This window comes from Grus americana, chromosome 31 (genome assembly GCF_028858705.1).
Source record: "Grus americana isolate bGruAme1 chromosome 31, bGruAme1.mat, whole genome shotgun sequence".
NCBI classification, from domain to species: Eukaryota; Metazoa; Chordata; class Aves; order Gruiformes; family Gruidae; genus Grus; species Grus americana.
Window position 1 is genome coordinate 2,014,229 of NC_072882.1, and position 19,887 is coordinate 2,034,115.

At 50.9% G+C, this 19,887-nt stretch overlaps 1 protein-coding gene across 4 annotated transcripts in view; it reads left to right on the top strand.

Moving 5' to 3' along the window:
• Positions 1-19,887, top strand: part of LOC129198146 (cyclic AMP-dependent transcription factor ATF-7) — a 68,617-nt gene that overhangs the window by 34,390 nt on the left and 14,340 nt on the right. For 3 of the 4 annotated variants that reach the window (XM_054807235.1, XM_054807237.1, XM_054807236.1), the window contains 4 exons: positions 11,022-11,118; positions 14,225-14,343; positions 17,016-17,150; positions 17,796-17,953. In XM_054807235.1, coding sequence (XP_054663210.1) covers positions 11,022-11,118; positions 14,225-14,343; positions 17,016-17,150; positions 17,796-17,953 — 509 coding nt within the window. The remainder of the gene's footprint in view (positions 1-11,021; positions 11,119-14,224; positions 14,344-17,015; positions 17,151-17,795; positions 17,954-19,887) is intronic. The other variant, XM_054807239.1, reaches the window with a different exon arrangement.

Sequence of the window (19,887 nt, forward strand, 5' to 3'; positions counted from 1 at the left end):
TTGACTGCTATGTGAAATTTTATTATCTGCAGCCCATAACGTAGGCGGAAAAATTGTTAAGACCCTAAGGATGCGAGTAAAGCGATTTTGGTGACCTCAGCTGTATATTTCTACATCGCTGAATCATCACCCAGTTGGCACCTCGGCGGGGGTAATCTCCGCTTGCGAGGCTGGGAGCACGGCTGTAGATCAAACAACGTGGGGAAAAGCTTATGGGAAAGCTGCTTGCGTTATGCTTGGCTCTATCTTGTCTGATTTTTTTTTTTTTCTTTTCTTGCACTTAAGAGTTTATCCACTTAATTTTTATTAAGGGCTGCAGGTGGAAAGTAATGTTAAAAGGGTTTACCATTAGCCAGGAGCGGCTAAGGAGGCAATTAGAAGCGAGCGAGAGCCCTGGGTTGGTGTGAATTGCAGCTGGGGAGTCCGCTTCAGACGCAGAAAGGCTTTTGCTGGGGATTTTGCCGGGTCACTAAGTACACAGGCGAGCGCCGGAGAGCTGGGAGCGTGTTAATGCACTCCTCGAACATAATCCTGTTGTGTAGACGGCTGAAACCTCCCCGTCCTGAGCTCCTGTAACGGCAAGCGTCGCGAGGCCTTTGGAAACGAATGTCAGAAGACCAAGGAGACCTGTTTCTCCGTAAACCTGACCCGACTTGCTGGGGAAAACTTGGCACCTTTTGAAAGACGGTGCAGTTGCATAATGATTGCAGATGATTTTGGCGGAGGAGGAGGGGGGAAGGATCCGGGTCCTTGGTGCAGGATGGAGTCAGGCAAAGAGCTTGGAGTCAGACCCCTCTGCAATAGTCTGCTCTGAGAAATCATAAATCTCGAGAGAGAAGAGGGTCACTGAGAACCTCATCAGGGTGGGAGCAGCAGCGCCGCGTTAATATGCCCATAAATCTACCTGTTACGATAAAACAGGTGGCTCTTCCAAGAGGCAAAAATAGTCAAACGCCCGGAATTTTTTTTTTTCTGCTGCTGCCTATCTCCTTTTAAAACCTTAATTACTGCGGTGCGCTGACATCTGACAACTTATCATGGTCTATATGAAATGCAGGACTTCGTTTTGTGTCTGTGTCTGAGCAGAAAAAGAGCGAAGGGGCTTTGCAGGTTGGCTGAAATCTCCGGGAGAAAGGCGTGGAGAGGCACAAAGAGAGGATGTGTTTTTGTAAGTGGTGCTGGTGATCACAACTGGTGCTGGAAGGGTGTTTGTGCTTTAAACGTTCCTTGGAATAAAGAAGATGAAGGGAGCTACAGAATGGGTTAGTCGTAGGGGGAAATCACGCCCTCAGATAAGATCGGGGAGCTCCGTAAATAAGGATGGATGGGAAGGGATGCGAGGGCAGGATTGGCTCTGGCCTGACTGGGGTCAAAGCTGGGGTTTGGTGAATTCCTCGGTCTCTCATTTCACGTCTTGCGCTGGGACATCTGTGCAATCGGAGGTGGCCGAAGTGATCCCCGCTGAGCTTCTGCAGAGTGCTCGCACCTTGCGGTATAGACAAAGGGGGCCAGACCCCTCTTATTTCTGCAGCTTATTTCCAAAATGCCCCCCGTCGCTTCTCAGGGTAGCCGAGGATCCATAAATCTCAATTTGCCTCTTGCATTTTGTCCCTCTCCACTCGATGATACCCCATCTACCACCCTCAACGATTACCCTCCCAGTTTTTAGACTACGTGAGTGTATTTAAGTCGTGCCCACGCACCTCCAGTTCAGTGTGCTGCGTTTCCTTATAGCTTGTTCCCTCTCCCTAGCAAATGCCAACATTAATGAGGAAAAAGCCAAACCTCTAAACCACCTCAATTCTGTCTTCATTTAACGCGATGCCCTCCCCAAACTGTTGGAGTTGGAGCTTCCCCAGGAGAGGTTCACAAAAAACACGGCTTTTTTCAGGCGATAAAGCCTGTAAAGAGAGGCTCGCACACCACGAATGGGTGGGCGCGTACCCAATATTGCAAATGAATTGAAGGAAATCAACCTTCCAGTGCATTAAAAAAACCTGAATGGGGACCGTGGCATCCTTTTCTAATTGTGGTCGTGTTCAAAGGTCAAGGCTGAGTCACATCGACTTTTTCAAGCTGCAGCACACTGGCACAATGAGCGCTTTTTTCCATTGGAGCTAACGTGGGGGTTTTTTTAGGATTGACTTTCTTGTAGCCCTGAAACAATAGTGCAGCGGAGAGGACTGTGTTAGCCTGGTGTGAGGCATCTTCCGAGAGAACAACCACCAAACCTCTCGGATGACACCAAATTGAACCTCTGCTCCCTCGGCCCTTGAGAATTTACTTTGGAAAAGACCGTAAGGGGTTGGATTGGAGTTGAGGGACCGGTTGTTCGGAGCAGAGTCCATTGCTGGAGTCCTGCTTTCCCAGCACAGCTTTCTCTTACGCTTTTCCCGGGGTAAGTACCGAAAGGGAGATAGCACCGTCCCGTGCCTGGGCACGGCAGCTCCCAGCAGCATCCGTGCTGCACCGCAGACCCTCGCTCCGACGTGCATGCATTGAGTATCTCAAGGTCCAAGGGGGACATCCGAATTCTGGTTTCGACTCAGTTCTGCCCGCTCAAACCACTCGGTTTCCCTTTACCTACGGTTTTAAGCTCGCTTTCCTGGTGCCGATCGCTCTGCCTTGCTGGGGGAGCATCTCAGCGTCCCCGCAGGCTGCAAGACTCCCCGTTGTCACCCCGGGTTTAAGGGCTGCGTTTCCAACGAGGCCGAGCTCTCGGCTCCGATGTATGGTTTGGCAGGGAGCAGGGAAGCCGGAGCGGCTCGTACCACGGCGCTGCCGGAGCTGCGTGTGCTCCGGCACCTGCTGCCAAAGCCTCTCCTCACCCGTGCGGTATTGACAGGCTTGGCCACCGTCCAGAGACTTTTTAAGATCCCCGTGCAGCCTCCCAAAGCACAAATCCTCAACCCTGTAGACAAATTAATCGACTCCAGTTCGGATTTAATTATTTTTACACATACATTCTTGTTTCTTGGGGTATGCAGAGAAGGAGTTTCCTGTTATTCTTTTCTTTTCACTCTATAAATTATCTCTCGCATGCATGCGTCGCGCGGGGCTTGCTGCCGATGCTGTTTGTTTGCTGAGAAAGACTCTTTGCTCCCAGATTATTCATTCAGGAGCTGTCGAGCGTTCAAGGCAGGAAGGGTGACTCATTTGGTAAACAGCAGAGGCTTGCAGGGGAAGGCAGGAGCCCAGATTGGGTTTCTGTGGTAGATCCGAAGTCTTGGGGGGGGGGATTTTTTTTTTTTTCTTCCCTCTTTTTTACCCTTTCTTCTCTACCACCAGCACCACTCATGATTCTTTCTCTGCATTGCACGAGGGCAGGGCCCCACAAATAACACCACAGCCCGGCTGCATAATTCACCCCTTTTCCTCCCGCAATGCCACATAACTTCCTAAACTGCTCAGCCTGAGCAGCTCTCTGCGGTAGGGCAGGGCAGGAATTTCACTTAGCCCAAGCTCCCTGCCCTCCGCCGTGCCTCTGCCCGTTTTCCTTGGTCTCTATTCCCCAGCTCTTGTGATGGGAAGAGATGCCGAGCTCCTAATGAATCACCGAGTGCCCGCGCTTGAAATACGGTTAGGGAAACACAGCTGTAATTGCCTTTGTTAATATATTTTTTTTTTTCTGCAGTGTTTCTCACATGGCTCCTGGTACTTGCATGCGCGGTCGGCTTCCTCTCCGAACGCCCTCGTGAAGTATGGTGCCTTTTCCCTTTTTATTTGCTCTGTCTGGTAGGTAGGGAAAGAATTGATGGCTTGCCCAAGGTCACACTGAAAACCTGTGGTGCTGCTGGGATTCGAGCAGGGGGACGTAATAATGATTCACATCCACGCTGGAGCTATCTGGGGGTTCCCATGGGGCAGGCGCGTATCCATAGGCACAAGCTGTGGAGTCGCTGACGTTCTGCAACTCCACCCCCTCGCTCACCTCCGTTAATTACCGCTGTGCCTCTCCTCTTAAGTTATGTGGCAGCGGTAATTAATACATGTATTTTAATAACCTTCGCTTTTATCGAAACAAGGCTAAAAATGCTCCACCGTGTGGAAGTAAATAATTATTGCGTTTCTAGGTTTTAGCCGAGCGCCGCAGGCTTTGTGCGACGGCGGGCAGGTCCCCACATCGCTCGTCTGCGTCTGGCTGCAGAGATCTGCTGCCGACAGGATGGAGCAGCCGATGCCTGCGGACGGAGGGCTCGGGAGGAGCGGACTGGCTCCTCGACGTCTCCGTTCCCCCATGAGCATCACTCGAGCAGAGGAGGAGAGCATCGGTGTCTTAGAAAATCCTGCCTGCTCCCACGTAGCGTACACCCATTAGAGATTTACGAGCCTGATCTTCCCATCTTAGATTTGCAATCTGGGGTTTGGGCTGTAATTCCGGCGGCTGGAAGGTCGGGTTTGATAGCTAAAGCCCCCCCATGTCCAACCTAGGTTACATCCAGCTGGGATGAATGCCTTCCTAGCCGAGCAAGTCGGCTGCTCCGGAGCGTTGCCAGTTGTTTTTGTCTGCACCCAGACGTGCTGATGCTCAGCTCAGGTGTGCTGGAGGTGAAGGAGAAGCTGTGTCTAGCACATGAGACTTTATTAAAATGAAAAAAAAAAGTTAAATACAGAGCTTATTAAAGAGTTTGCCCCATATGTCCTTGGCCGAATGCTTCCCTCCTCGCCGCTACGTGGTGTGCTGTAGGCCAGATGGTTGCTGCCTTCCCCCCTGCTGAAACACCTGCATTTCAGCGGAGGGGCATGTGTATGAGAAGCCCTCTGGGATAAGTGAAGCTATAGAAATGTAAATTAAATTATTTACCTACTCCGAGTTAAATGCTCTGCCCTTCTGGCCAAGGAGGAACAGGGATGGGACGAGCTCCAGAACCTGGTTAACTCTTTGTTTAAATTGCAGGGAAGTTTGTGGAGCAACCTGAGTATCTCGGCACTAATTGCCAGTGATTTGGTAGGAGCCGAATACTGAAGTGCCCATAAAAATCGGCTCCCTCCGGCCTGGTTGTTGTTGCATTATAAAAAAAATGTAGCTCGTCTGTCACCTCCCAGGTGCTGATCTCAGGGAAACCGAAGCGTCCTGTGTCACGCGTTGGCATCTTAACCTTGCTGCTCCTCTCCCTCTGCTTGCTGGAGATGAGAGAAGCCCGACATGGAGCCGTCTGCATTTGGAGGGCAGATTATACGACACGCAAGATGCTGCTGTGCAGCACCGATCTGTGATAACTAACTTAAAACACACAATCTCCCGGAAAAACAAAATCTGAAGGCAGATGGGTCTCTCTAAGCAAAAAAAAACCAAAAGGAAAGAAAAAAAGGCAAATTTTGTGGTGGTTTGCACAATGTTCATCCCAAACAAAGTGCTTGTTAAAGGGCGTTTTGGCTCTTTGGACGTGACTTCCGAACACCGGCACTGAACGCTGCCTGTGAGCAGGCTGAAGTTTCTGATTATTATTCTTATTCTTTTTTTTTTTTTAAAAAAAGGAAAGGAGCATGAATTAATCACAGGGCAGGATGTAAGCAAATTTTTAAAGTAAAAGGCATAGCCACATGGATCCCTGGCGTTGCCTGAGCCAAAAATAACATTTCAAGGTTTAAATCTCGATGCAGTTTTAATGGGGGGGGGGAAGCTGCAGGAGGGCTATTGCACAAAACGCCTCCAAACCCTCTGCTTTCCGAGGTGACTGAGCTGGCTGTGGCCTTTCTGATTTTCACAGGACCTAAGTGAGTAGAAATAAGCTTTTTCCTGCCGCCTCCCACTTGGGAAGGGCACCGAGCGCTTAATATTACCCGATCATTTTGCAGACGAGCATCCTGCCGCAATGCAAGAAACGACCCCGCTGCGGCAGCGACAAAGCAAAAGCCCTGAAGCGGACGCTGTGCTGACGTTCCCCGACCGATGCGGCCGTGGAGATTGCCTCTCGCAAAAGGTTCTCTCTTGCAGGTTTTTGTTTCTCCCCCGTACAGCCTGGGATGAAATGACCTTGGCTCAGGGGCGTTCTCGGTATAAAGCCCGTGCTGCGCTCGCAGCCCACCGAGCAGCCGCTCCCCCTCCTGCGAAAGGCTTTGTGCTCGAGCGGGAGCGGCAAAGCTCTCTTTGAATACCTATACGTGCAATACATGATCTGGTTTTTTTATTATTCTTGAGCTGATCGCTCATAAACCTTCACTCTTGTCATTTATCCTCATTCAGGCTTGTGGAGGTGCTGTCTCTTCCCTCCTCTAGCGGAAGGACGCTGCCACTGAAACCAGCTTTCCAGAAGTGCTCGGTAATTACAGCTGGTGCGGCCACCTTCGAGCTGCAACGGACTCGGTGTCCTGGCTGCTTTCGAAAACGTAGCCACGAATTTTCCAGTGGGAGCAACCGGGCTCCGAGCTCTTCTGAAACCTGGCCCGGTGAGCACTGCCTTACGGGGAACCCTCCAAGAGGAAACGGGTCCAAAATCTTTGCGTGTCATCCCTTGTAAGTGTAAAACTAAGACAACTTGGCCATGCTATTGTTGCATACTTTCAAACCAACAAGTCTTTGCGACGTTCTCGCTTCGTTGTCTCGTGACACCTCCTTTCCTATGGAAATGGGCTCATCTGGGGATTCACGTGGTCCCAGGCAGATAATTGTAATGGTCCCCCGGCCTTTAAAATCTATGAATCACTCCAGTATCGGGGCACTTTATGCACATTAGCGAATTAATCCTTACAGCCTCTCTGCAAGGGAGGGAATTATCGTTGTCATTGCTCAGATGGGAAATGGGTGAGATGGAGCCCAGATCTGTGCCAGAACTGGGGGGTCACATCACTCACAGCCGTAACGGCTAACCTTTGGGCACCCAGCCCTTGGGGGCATCCGTGACCCCGCATTAGTTACCTCTGCAGTTGTGCCGAGTGAACAGGGAATATCTATCCAGCCTGCCAAGCGGCTAGAAATCCATCTGAGCCCTGTCACGGCGAGATGTATGGATGGGGCGTAGGCAGGCGGGTCTGCCTCAAAGCCGGGAAGCGCGGGGACGATGTGCTGCGTCGGATGCTGGGTGGGCTGGGATGCGTGCAGGAGGTCCAGCATCTCCCCGTGGCCTTAGCGGGTTTGTGCGGGTGTCCTGCCCACTGGGAGGTCCCCAAATGAAGGAGGTAGGTGCCCCTCACCCGAGGCAGTGCCAGGAGAGCAAAGCAGAGCCCAGGGCATCCCCCAGCCCCCTTGTCCTGGGCCGATGGCAGCGCTATCGCTCGCTGTAGGGCACTGCAGCAACCAGACAGGCTTTGGAAGTGAAACCTATTGTGGCACCTTTTAAACTCGGTGACTCTGAGCTCAGCTTACCCGCGCCGGAGCGCTCAGTGCAGTCATTTACCTCTAGCACTGCAGTTGCAAGACAAGTGCTGACTTCTCCTCTTTCCCCTGGTATCCAGGTGCTTCAACCATGTCACGGCAGCACCGTGGTGTCCGTGGGCAGGATAACACACCCGCTGTGCTGGAGTTAAGGTTGGAGCAGCGTTTTGGCTTCCCAGTATTAATGACAGCTTATTAATTCAGCCCTGTGATGAGTTTGATGGAGATAGGTTTGGCTCCTCGCCCCTTTTCAGGTCTGGTGAGATTGTACCGGAGCTTGTGCTTTCGGCAAGGTAAAGTCCCCTTTTTATGAGTGTGCACCCGTGGAACAGTTTGTGCTGTTGCAGCCTACACCCGGTCTATATTAAAACTGAATTTTGGCCAGGCGACCGGCTCGGTGCGCAGCCGGTGTTTATGTTCTCTGAAAATTACTGTCAAGGTTAAAAAATAGCCGTGCAGCTTGTGCGCTGGAGCTGCCGGGAGAGCCGGGAGGGTTGGATGCGGTGGGTTCGGCACTCGCCAACCCTCCTCTTGCGTCGAACGCGGTTTGTAGGCTTTACAAAGGCAAGGAAAAACCCCGAGCAACCCCTTGTTTTTCATGTTGTGCTTATTAAACCGATGGAAAAAATCTCCTTCTGACTAAAGATCCAGCCTTCAGCCTACTGCATTTATTCTCTGGCTCTTGCTCTAATGGAGATGGCACGTTGGTCCAGCTGGAAGTATTGTGTCCTATTAAATAAAGATTTTTAAACGAGCGCATTTATTCATCGAGCTGTCACAGCCTGTTGAGTAAAGAATGCAGCCTGGCCAGCCTTAGTCTGCATCAAATCTGTTTTCTTCAAAAAGCTGTTACTCTCTCTGGGGTAAATAACCCGGCCCCATGTTTACCCAAACCCCAAATGCCATCCGCCTGCTCCGTCCCCTGTACCAAAGACAGCCGTGGGGAGAAGAGAAAAGCAGAAATCGGGGCTGGGCATTTATAAAATAGGTGTTTAAACTCCTATTTTACACAGCGTTGAAGAGTCGCCGCCGCTTTCAGGGCCGAGGCAGCGGCGTTATCCCAGCGCCTGTCCCTCGTCCCAAAGAGTTTACAGTCTACATCTTCTTTTTAATTCAGACACCCGCAAAATAGCAGGCTGAAATAACACTGCTATATGTCAGCTGCTGATGGAAGGAGATTAAATATTAAAGCCAGTGCTGTGGCTTTAACTCATTCCATTTTTTTTTTCCCCTACTCTTCCCCCGTTCTCCCCCCCTGCTTTCTTCTCTGTGTAAAATGACATGATTTAGAACTGAAGTGCCAGACTCAGCCTCTAGGTTTCGGCGTTTGGAAATGTATGTAGAAAGATATATTGTGTCTGTGAGCATTTCTGTGCAGAGAAAGAGAGAGCTCCCAAGCTAGTGAGACCACATAAAGATGTTAAATAGAGCTGTAACGCACGCCGAAAGCAGGAAAAGTGCCCTAGAAAAAAAAAAAAATTGTAAAAAAACCCCCCTAATCCTGCAATGGAGCAAAATGAAAGATTAAAATAAATTCAGAGGTATTGAGCCGAGGCTGGCGGGGGAGAGAAATGTGACCCCATTCCCTACCTCGTCCTCTTGCTGCTTCCCTCATTGACCTAAAAATCTCTCATTTCTTTACCCAGTACAAAACGGAGTCGGAGAGTTGGGGAATTATCTTCCCTTTCCTTTTTTTCCCGTCTCCGTATGTTCAGTATTTCGAGACGCCGCTGGAGCAGCGGCCGCCTGCCTGCTAAATATTCATCTGAAACCGGCTGCTCCTCTGTCCTCACAAAAAACCCTGATTTATTTTTCTCCTCTTACCGTAACCCACCTATTTTCCTCCGCTAACGGCTCGTCGCCGCGTCACAAGGGGCGAGCTGGGTTGGCAGCCGACTACGTTAAAAACCAGGGTGATTTTTGGGCCAGAAACATGACAAAGTGTCGATGCCCACCCTTTCTCCCCGGTTCCCCCCTTCCTACGAACGCTTTATGGTGCGGTGCAAAACGATGCCGCAAATTTTGTCTCCCTTGGAACGCGGCGGCGGTTCGCTCGCCTTCTCCTTTGTTCGGTGCCGTTTTGGCGTCGCCGAGATTTGTTAACGCCGTTTGGAAATGAGTCACGTTTGGGCTGGAGCAGAGCTGAGGCTTTCGAAAGCTGCGGGGAGGAAAGAAACCCAGAACACGTGTATCTTTAGCAAAACCATCGAAAATGTTATTTAAGGTTTAGTTACGGATCAGATCGGGGAGCTGGATGCCCGGAGTTACGCGGGCAAAAACCTCTTTGGTGTTTTCTCCCTGCAAGTGTGTTAAGACCCACCAGCTCTAATTTATTTTAATTTCAGCCCCCGTTAACGAGTCGCCATCAAAAGCACCTTTGGATGCAACGTCTTTGAAGGACGTTTTGCATAACACTTGTTATTGCGCCGAAGGGGAAGATCGATGGGACGTGTGCGGATGCGCCCGTTGTCCCTTGCCTCTGCTAATGTCTCTCCCCCCCTCCCCAGCCCCGTCACACGGCTCCCGGGAAGGCGCCGCCGCAGCTTCTAGCCTGGAAAACGCAGCTTTGCTCGATAAAAAAAAAAAAAAAAAAAAAAATTTGAGTCGTAAATAAGCATCGGAAAGAGCGAGCGAACCCGGGGTGTCACGCTTGAGCTAATTCACCAAAACAGGTGGCTTTGGGTTGGTTTGTTTGTTGGATGGTTTAAAGAGAGAGGAAAAAAAAAAGGAAGGGGAAAAGGGCAAAAATTCTTTGCTGCAGCAGCGGCTCTTTCTAGAAACAAGCCCGACGTTGCGCAGCTCCCGGATGCATAAAAATCCTGCAGTACGGCCCGTGCAATGCCCTCAGCCTCCCGGTTTGTCGCAGTCTATTAGGAGAGGCGCAATCCATCCTCGGGTCTTTATGATTATTTGCTTTAACCCCATCCCTGCCTCTTCCCCCTCCCTCTCCCTTTCCTCAATCTCCATGCTCGGGGCTGGTGCAGCCGTTTAAAGCGTTTTGTCTGGGTGTCAGCGACGGCCCCCCCACCCCGCACCCAGCCCTGCCTCCTTGCTCTCGCATCCCTAAAACCATCACGGGTGGGTTTTTATTCCGCAATCCTCCCGCAGGTGGAATTTCAGACGGCGTCTTTACGGCACGTGAAACCTGTGTCCGTCCGTCCCCTCCCGCTTCGACGGCGGCCGTGCTTCGGGCTGCTCCGTGGCGTTGCAAAGAGCCGTGGGCAGGGACGGCGGGCAGCCGCCTCCGTCCTGCTCCATAAAGCCCCGGCCTGAATTGCCAGGCGGGTGCCAACTCCGCCGCACGCCGTCCAAAAAAAGTTGCCTGACCCCCTAATAGCGCCTAATTCATCCCTCCATTAGCCAGCAATAAAGCGGCGCATCTCACCGAACGGGGCGGATTTGCATTTCCTACATCGGTTGCAGCCACCGCGTGGTCCTGCCGCTTGAAAAAAAAAAAAAGGGATTATTAAAAATATTTGTCCCCCGTTCCCTAGAAGCCCCATGTAATGGCTTTTTCATTTTGAGCAATGTGTTCACACACCGCTTCTCAAACAATCTGTCCCGCTCTGGTTTTGCTTAACGCTCGGCAGCGATTGTGTTACAGTTGCTCTCCGGGCGGTTCTCTTTCCCCCCCACCCTGCTGCAGGATGTACCCGTAAAACACAAAATGCATTTATTCACGATTTTCTAAATTGTTTCATTTCAGAGGTTTACAAACGAGGACCACCTGGCGGTTCATAAACACAAGCATGAGATGACATTGAAATTCGGCCCTGCTCGAACTGACTCAGTCATCATAGCAGGTATGTGGCGTTCAATCCAGGCCAGCTCTGAAAATGGTGCACATTAATATAGCATGACTGCAAGATTAATACCAGGGACCAGATGCACTGAAAAACGTCTCTACCTCCCATAAAAAGCTCTTGTGATCTGCATTTAATCAGGAGGAAAGGAAAGCCAGAGGCTTCCAAGTTTCTATTTTTTTTCTTTTTTTATGGTAGTATCAGGTTTTGTGGTGTGGGGTTTTTTTTTTTTCCTTGGGTTTTTTTTTTTTTTTTTAGCTCTCACCCTTTTTATTAAGACTGGAAGATTTATGGACAAAAGGTCTTTCACGTTTCTGCATGTGCTTTGAGGACGATGAACAAAATCTGACAAAACCAGCTTCCTCTCCTCAGCCCAGGTGTCAATTTTCTTGAGCTTTTAGGCTAGCAGTTAATAAATTAAAACGCCATCGAGTGCACTGGCTACTGCCGAGAGTGCATTTACAGAGCCCGAATGAGGCGCTCTGGCAGCGTGCGGTCAATGCAGCCTTTATAAGATTGGGGGGGGGGGGGGAAAAGAAAAAAACATGTATATTGTTGTCTGGCAGTAGATTATTGCCGGTTATAGATACTCTCCTGCCTTGTCAGTCCCCTTTCCTTCGGGCTCCTTAAAGGGCGTGAGGTTTGTGTTACCGCTGGATGAAAAAGCTGTTGCTGAGAACAAGAAGAGAGGAGGAAATGTTTTCGGAAGCCTCGAGAGTTCCTAAGGGGAAATGAAGTGTCTGCTGTAAGAGCCTGGCACCCTTTTCCCAGGTTCATCTCCAGCCCAAAATCAGTGTTCGAGTAGGAAATAGCAATTCTGTTGGTTTCTTAAAGGCTCCAAGTTAATTGTAGCTGTGGGTAGGATCGTAAGAGAGCTCGTACAGCCTTTGCTGGAAGGGCAGAGCCCAGGGGAGGGCTCCCAGAGGGAGAATTAATTTCAAATGGGATCAGGCTAATGGGAGTTGATGGCGAAGAATTTGGGGCAGTGGCTGAAAGAAACCTCCGATTCCTAAAAGTCGTTTTTTCTTCAGTTCGGCCCCTTTTTAAACAGGGTGCGCAGGGGGAGGGGGAGCTTTTGCTTGATAAACCCAGGGTGTAAATTGGCCAGGCGGTGACAGGGGAGCAGAAACGGGGTACGGTCCCATCTCCAGCCAAAGTCCCCCCGCTCTAGCAGGGGTGCAGCATTAAAAGCCCTCATCTTTGCAGCTCCCAGAGGTGTACGCTCCTCCCGCGCGCAAACTCTCGCCGGTAAAACCGTGGGTTGGGCTGAAACGCTTCAGTTTGAGCACAAGGAACGGCAGCGAGGGCAGGTCTAAGCCCCCTCTCCGAGCTCCTCTGCGCTGATGCTCAGTGAGCTGCTCTGGAGTAAACCGCAAAGCAAAAAAAAAACCCCAAACCCAACTTATTTAGCTGTGGTCAGGGCAAGACCAGCTTGTTTATCACAGGCTTTTCCTGCCTGAGATCTTGACGGGGAATTGCGAGGGCAATAAAGCATGCTGGCTTTGAGCAGTGAGATCTAGGGCGTTATTGCCCTTTTTTGTTGTTTTTTTTTTATAAGCCACCATTTTGTCTCTGGATTTTCTTGTTCTCTCCCTCCCTCTTGCTTTGTGCCGAGTCCAGGGCAGCAGCCTGTGTGTTAATGAGCAGGAGGATTCATCGTACATCTCTTGCCGTAACTCCGCGGTTAAGCTAAAGAGAGTCATAAAGAATTGTTCTCTCTCTGCCGGTTATAGCTGGCAGCAGAGAGACTTATTTAAATGGGAACGTGCACTTCTGGGGTGATGCTGTGGGCGGAAGAGCTGCCGCAATTCCTGGAGGTACGAATTGGGGAAGGGTAGGACGAGAGAGGTTATACGGCTTTGCATTGCGACACTGAAAACTTCTGCTGGAGATTTGGGCCCCGGGCTGGCGTACGTGGCTCGAAAGGACATTGCTAAATGGGGAATGGTCCAAAAAGAGCCCTGAGAGCCATTAAAGCGCTGGAAAAACAGCCTCCTGCGGAGATCTTTAGTTGACAAAGTTTCTTGGTTTAATGAAGAGAGATTTTGGGGGAACCAAAGTGTACTCAGAGGAGGCCTTTGCTTTTTTAACAAAACCAATAGGTAGGGTTTGAAGTCAGGCTGGAAATAAAGCGTAATTCTGCAACAGCAAGGCGAAGTCATTGCCAGAGTCGCTTCCCGAAGGCTGCGGGAGACTCTCCACCGCTGGCCGGTTTGAAATCAAATGGGATGTTTTCCGTAGACACTTCAGCTCGAGCACAGCTACTGCGCTCAAACGGGGAGTATCCGTGCCAAACAGCCGATGTTTTATGCAGAAGGTCAGGCTAAACTATCCCAGGGATCCCCTTTGTGCTTAAAAATCTATGTAGTTTTCTGCCAGATGGATTCTTTCGGTGTAACGTGCTCGTGCCGGGCTCCCGCTAGTACCTGGACTCCTGACCTAACGTCACGCAGAAAAAAACGAGGCTCGCTGGGAGCGGGGAGATTTCTTTCTGCTTTATAGCCTGGGTGATGGCCAGAGAGATCATGACTCAACGTGTTAATATGGTGGAAAACGGGCCCCAGAGGGATTGCTTTGGACAGTGGTGGTAATTATTAGCACTCCCACGTAGCCGTCTGTCCTAGGATGCGCATTAATGTACAGAGCTGACACAGAGAGGGAAGCGACTCTGCCCGGCTCTATTCCACATCAGCGGTGGAGCTGCTCCGATCAGCCGTTTCCCTTCTCATCGCTCCGTATTTTTAAGATCTGCTGTTTCAGGGAGATTTTCATTCCTTGCAGCAGCAATTTAGCTGAGGACAGGCAAAACCCCGGGGTGGGAGGGACAGGACACGACCCACAGGCAGGGGTTTCACAGAAACCACTGCACGCCTCTCGCTGCGATGATTATTGTTTTAAACAGAGAAACAAAATCAACAAGAAATTATTTTCCCCTTTCTGACTTGTCACTTGCTTTGCAAACAGGACACGCACCTTAGCGGAAAAGCATCCAGACTTTCCCAAAACAGAGGCCACATTTTCTAGGGGTCCCCGGAGAGGACTAAGGTGGTTAAAATGAATTTTCTAGCCTCTCTTTGACCGATGCTTGGTATTACAACCCAAACAGATCAGACTCCGACCCCAACTCGGTTCTTGAAAAACTGCGAAGAAGTGGGACTCTTCAATGAACTGGCCAGCTCCTTTGAGCACGAGTTCAAGAAAGCCGCGGAGGATGACGAGAAAAAGGCAAGAGGCAAAGTCCACCGTTGCCGTAAAACTGAGCCAGGCGCATATTGTGGGGGCTGGAGGAGGGACGGTGCTGTTCTGATGAAAGGCATATGTCGTAGGGTAACTAAGTGTGGTCTCGGATTTAATATGCTGGCTTACGTGGGACTTTATTTTTCTAACTCGGGTGACTTTGGCTAGCTATCCCGCAATCCGAGGCCTGGTGAGAGCGGATTTTAATGGTTTATTATTCCTTTGGCTTTGCACTTCAAAAAAGATTTAAAAAGAAAAAAAAAAGGCAGGACCCAAAATACCTTGCACCTTGGGAAGGAGATGCAGGAAAAGAGCAGGATTCTGTTAAGCACTCAGGATCTGAGCAAAAATTCACTCTGAGCTTAACGAAGATCCTTAACGATGATGCCTTTAAGGTGCAATCAGCAGGGAAGAGACCCAGCTCAGCCCTGTGCCTTTAGCATTGGAACGCTGGCAGGGTACGTGCAAAAGAGAGAGAGGGGCTCTATGGAGGAGCCAGGCTTTTCCTAACAAAGAGCTCCCTCATATGCAAGCGGTATCGATTCGGGCTGCCCCTGCCAACCTCAGGAGCGCAAGGGTCTGAAGGACAACGGGATCTCGTCAGATAGCAGCTAATTAAGGACGTTTCCCTCCCCCTTTCCAGGATCTGAGGAGCAGCAGATGCGTATTGGGCTCTTAGACTGGCACATACATTTACTAAATTGATATATGTATGTACATACGCTCACAGTCAGCGGCGCTGCTCGGAAATAAACTGCAGGAGCACAGCCGCGTAAATCTTCACCGAGATGGGGAACGGAGGAATTCAGAATTAAAACTGAAAACTGTCTTTCACCCGCTCTCCTAATAACAGGGCTCTTTAAAGCATAAATTGATCTTTCTCATTGGTATGCTGCAGGGCCTTGTCGGGGCTGCGTGGCATTTTATGCTCTGAATTCCCTGCCTTTTGTTCTCTGCAGCCCAGACCCCGAGCACTGGGAGAAGGTAGCTTTTCGGTTGTGGTTTCACATATAAATGGTTGAGCAGCCCACAGTCTAGCCAGTCGTTTTATATGTAAGACCACCCATCTCCCGGGCTGCACTACCTAATGGCTGCAGCTAAGATCCTGAGGCTGTCAGATGTTTTCCTTTTTTTTGCTTTAGGATGACTGCAGTCTAAATATTTCTGCCGGCAGCCAGGCGAACGGGGCGGCGTGAAGTTTGGGGTGGTTTCAGGTGGTAAGGGAAAGCATTATCCCCTCCTAGAAAATCTCTGCACGGGCGAAGTCCCCCGGGCCCAGATGGCTTGTCACTCACCGAACCTGGCCAGAGCTGCCTGCTGCATTTCTGAGATGCTTTCAACATTTGGCCGCATTGAGCCCAGTTGCTGCTGTTGTGTTTTGTCCTCCAGTTCCGAGGGTGGTCTCGACACCAGCGTGTTAATTAAAAACATAGGCACAGCAGGAGCTTCCCTGGAGGCGCTTTAAGTGGTTTGAAACTTTCCTGCACGTTAATCCCTTCTCCTTTGTGATTCCCAGTGCAACATCTCTGCTTAAGAGGGCAGGTAAATGGTTACCGCGCTTCCCCGCGAGCAAAGCTCCTGCGTAAAGCAGCGTGGAGCGGAGGCGCTGGAGCCGAACCCCACTCGAGAGCATCCGTAGATGCCCGGATTTACCCTCTTGCCGCAATTTTCCCTCCCTAGAGAGGACTTAAAATGCAGCAAAGGAGGAGGTTTAGGTTAGATGCTAGGACGAACTGTCAGCCGCCGGGCGAGGGAAAAGAAAGCGCTGGGATTGATTGCGGAGAGAGGGAGGGAGGAAGAGCAGGATGGACAAACAGCCGTCAGGACTGATTTAGGGAGAGTTTCTCCTGCCCGGGACGGAGAGAGGGACCGGGTGATTTGCAAGGTCTGTTGGAGCCCAACTGAACGCAGCATCCTGCAGTCGGAGTCTCGCTCCGGTGCGTGCTCCTCCGGTGCTCCCGTGTGCCATCTTCTCCCAGGTTTTCTCTTCCTCCAGGTCTAGGGAGGGGAGCGGTGGCCGCTCAGTCTAGTTGTGTGTGTCACCCCTTTGTTGTCACCCTGCCCTTTTCCCGTCCCCAGCAAGTCATTAACTGGTTAAAATGGGGCACGTGGCACTGCTGGAACCCAGGGTGGTGGCAAGTTGCCAGGTTCAGGCATATGGTTGGGTTTTATTTTAATGGGGCGCTCATAGATATTTAATAACTTGCATGGCTCTTTGTTTGCTTTTGATAATCGGGTAATAAAATAATTCAGGCTGATTTATACAATGCTTTACAGCTCTTCTGTGAATGAAAGTGCCTTCTGTAACTCGCAGGCATTTGGCTTTGTTACCTGTTCTCCTTAGCAGAGCCCTTTTATGAAAAAAAAACCCCAACCAACAACAAACCCGTGGAAAGAATCGTGTGTGTTACTGAGAAACCACAAAATGGTGCCATCTGGGGCAGAAACCCTCTTTCCTAGGCCTCCGTCTCTGTTTGGACGGGACCGACGCGGCGCGGCACCGCTCTCCGCCTCAGGCTCCCAGATGCTACTTCAGTACAAATAAATAATAATAATTTGGCAAGAGCTCAGAGCTGTAGCTCTTCCTCTGGGAGCAGCCAAATGTTTCACAAACAATATGAGCTAATTGTCCTTTCAATCCGTGGCTGGTTTTCCTGTAGAATGCCGGAGCCCTGGACATGTCACTGCCCTCCACCCCGGACATCAAGATAAAGGAGGAAGAGCCAGTGGAGGTGGACTCTTCCCCGCCAGACAGCCCTGCGTCTAACCCGCGGTCGCCACCGAACAAGGAGAAGGTAGGTCTCCCCGACCGTGCCCCGCAGAGATGTTGGTCTCTCCTTCTCCGGGTGAGAACAAGCTTTTTTTCCGCTTGGGTGCCAAGGCCTGATTTGGGTTTGTGAGGTTCCCCTCGCTTTAGAAATAAAGAGAAAAACTTGATCTCTAAAATACACGTCTGCTGGCCTTAAGTCTCCACGTGGATTTGGCTGATGCAGGAAGCTTTGCTGTTCACCCTGGGAATGCTTTTCTGGCAGGGCAAAAGTGCCAAACAAGTAACGCATCTTCTTTGAGACCGGCTCCCTGTGTCCTGTGGGGCTGGCTGGTGATTCCGAGCAGATTAGTCCAGGTCACGCAGTCTCCATCTGAATTATTTCCCGCTCTAGAGATGTTAGCTGGAGCTGGAGCAGTAATTTGGAGAGGGGGATTATATCCCAGTGGCTGCTGCAGGCAGCAGGAGTCTGGATTTCCGTGCCCCGTTCCCTGCACTGACATCACATCAGCGTGGCTGTGGCCGAGTCGCTCCCCTCCATGCCTCACTTTCTGTGACAAAGGCGCCTTAATTGTCCCTAAATTGCTTTTAAGCCATCAGAAGGAAGACAGGCAGGTGATTATTAAACTAATAAGTAACAGCATGTCTCCTTTTGTCTGTTGATCCTCTTCAGGAGATCACCTCCAAGCCTGTAATCATTTCTACGCCTACTCCAACCATCGTGCGTCCAGGCTCGCTGCCTCTACACTTGGGTTACGACCCGCTCCACCCTACGCTGCCTTCTCCGACCTCCGTCATTACCCAGGCTCCCCCTTCCAACAGACAGCTTGGGTAAGTACAGAGGAGGGAAATGCGCGCTCAGGTTTTTTTCTCCCGTACCGTCAGGCTTTCTGGGCAGTAATTAGGTACCTAAATAAGTTCCTTGATTGTCAGAACAACTGAGGTGCCGCGGTTCCCGCTGCGGCTGCTTGGGCATAAGGGCCTCGTTGCAGCACTGTCTCCAAAAGCAGAATGGGGTGTAAGTGCAGAAAGCAGGAACTAATTGTCATAGTGTAACGAAACGAGACAAAACTCACCGCGGGGAGAAATTAAACCCAGTCCCCAACCACGTTGACATGACGCTCGCTGTCTACGATGGGAGCGTGGCCTGACTGGGGACTCCCAAGTTGCTTTTGCAGCCTGATGCGGCGAAGAGAACTCAGCTAAACCGACGGTAGGAAATTGTCTGGATCTTTAACGGCTTTGGGATTTTCTCAGACAGCTGTTGCCTCTGAAGTGTAACCTCTTCTGCAACCTGCTGGCCTCCTTCATGGTCAGCTTCTGCCTCGGGAGCTGTTTGTTTCAGCAGATCTAATGACCTGCTCCTTTTTGCCCCTTTAACAATCTGGATCGGAGGCTCCAGAGCACTCGCTGCAGCGGTTATGAGCCTGCCACACTGTTAGGTAGCTCTGGCCCCGCACATAAAAGGAAGGAGCCTGAAGGATGCAGGAAACGCATTACAATGCGCCCTCAGGAGACGTATATTTAGCCCCACTTCTATTCTTTGGTGTCAGGATGCTTCTTTTTTGCTGTGGTCCTGGCCTCTTTCTAATTACCCTTGTGTGAGGCTGGCTCCTTACATTAACCAAGCCGTTTTTTTCAGCTGTCAGTTCATATTTTTCTGTGTGTTTTTGCTTTGACCCCTCTGGCACCATCAATCCAGGCTTCCTGATGGAAAGTTTTAAATTCTGTCTTGAGGCATTAAGGGGTTAAGTGATTGTCCTGGGGTTTTGAAAGGGCATTATGTTCCTTCTGTAACCCCGCACAGGCAGAGACACCGAGTCCCCTCGTGCTTGGAGGCACAAAAAAAGTCAGAACTGGAGTACGCTGGACTTCAGTATGATTTTATGTGCCCTTTGCAGCCCACAGGGGTAGATCCCTCCTAGGGCGTGAGTCGAACGCGCTCTACGGAGAGTTGGGGCTGCAGTTTTAACGAGGGTCCCTGTGTTAGGGCCGCTGTGGACGTGGTAGGCTTGTCAGCATGACAGAGATGGAGGGGAGGCTGTGACCTCCCTGTAACTCGCCTTGTTAGGCTGGGATTTTCAAAGCAGCCTGGAGGATTTGGGATGCCCAATAGAAATGAATGAGAGTCGAGCTTTCACGTTCCCAAGGCAGCCTTAAAAATTCCAGCCTGAGTTATTGGCACGATGAACTCCCCCCTCTGACCCGCGTCCCCTGCTTCTCCCCACCCTGCCGTTACTCCACGCCAGCGCCGTTTCCTCCGAGGATCCCAGGCAGCCCAGCCTCATCCGTCCCCTTCCCTGGGCTCAGCAGAAGAGGCAGCAACAAATTTCTTTTCTCCCTCCCCCAAAGTCAGGCTCCCAGCAGCTCTACTCTTCTCTTCCTGGCTCGTCTCTGCCTCCATTCGGCTCCCTGCTGCGCTGCCATGAGCTGAGGAGTTGCGGGAGATCAGCCCTTGCTGGCAGGGATGGTTTCCTTCCTCTCCCCATCAGCGGGAGCGGATCAGCTCCGGCTTTTCCTTCGCTCTCCTAGAAGGGCTGAGTCCGGAGGGTCAGAGCCGGAGCGCGATGAGGTTTGTGAACGCTCTGAAAGGGAGGCAGGGGTGTGTGCGTGCCTGTCACCACGTGCGGAAACGCTGCCTTTCACCGCAAAGTGATCTGCGATGGAAAAAGTTCTTGGTATTTTTAATTTGTCACAATTAGGCTCCGGTGCGATCGCCTCCTCCACCGGCCTGCAGTGAGCGGGACCGTTCCCGTCTCCCAGAG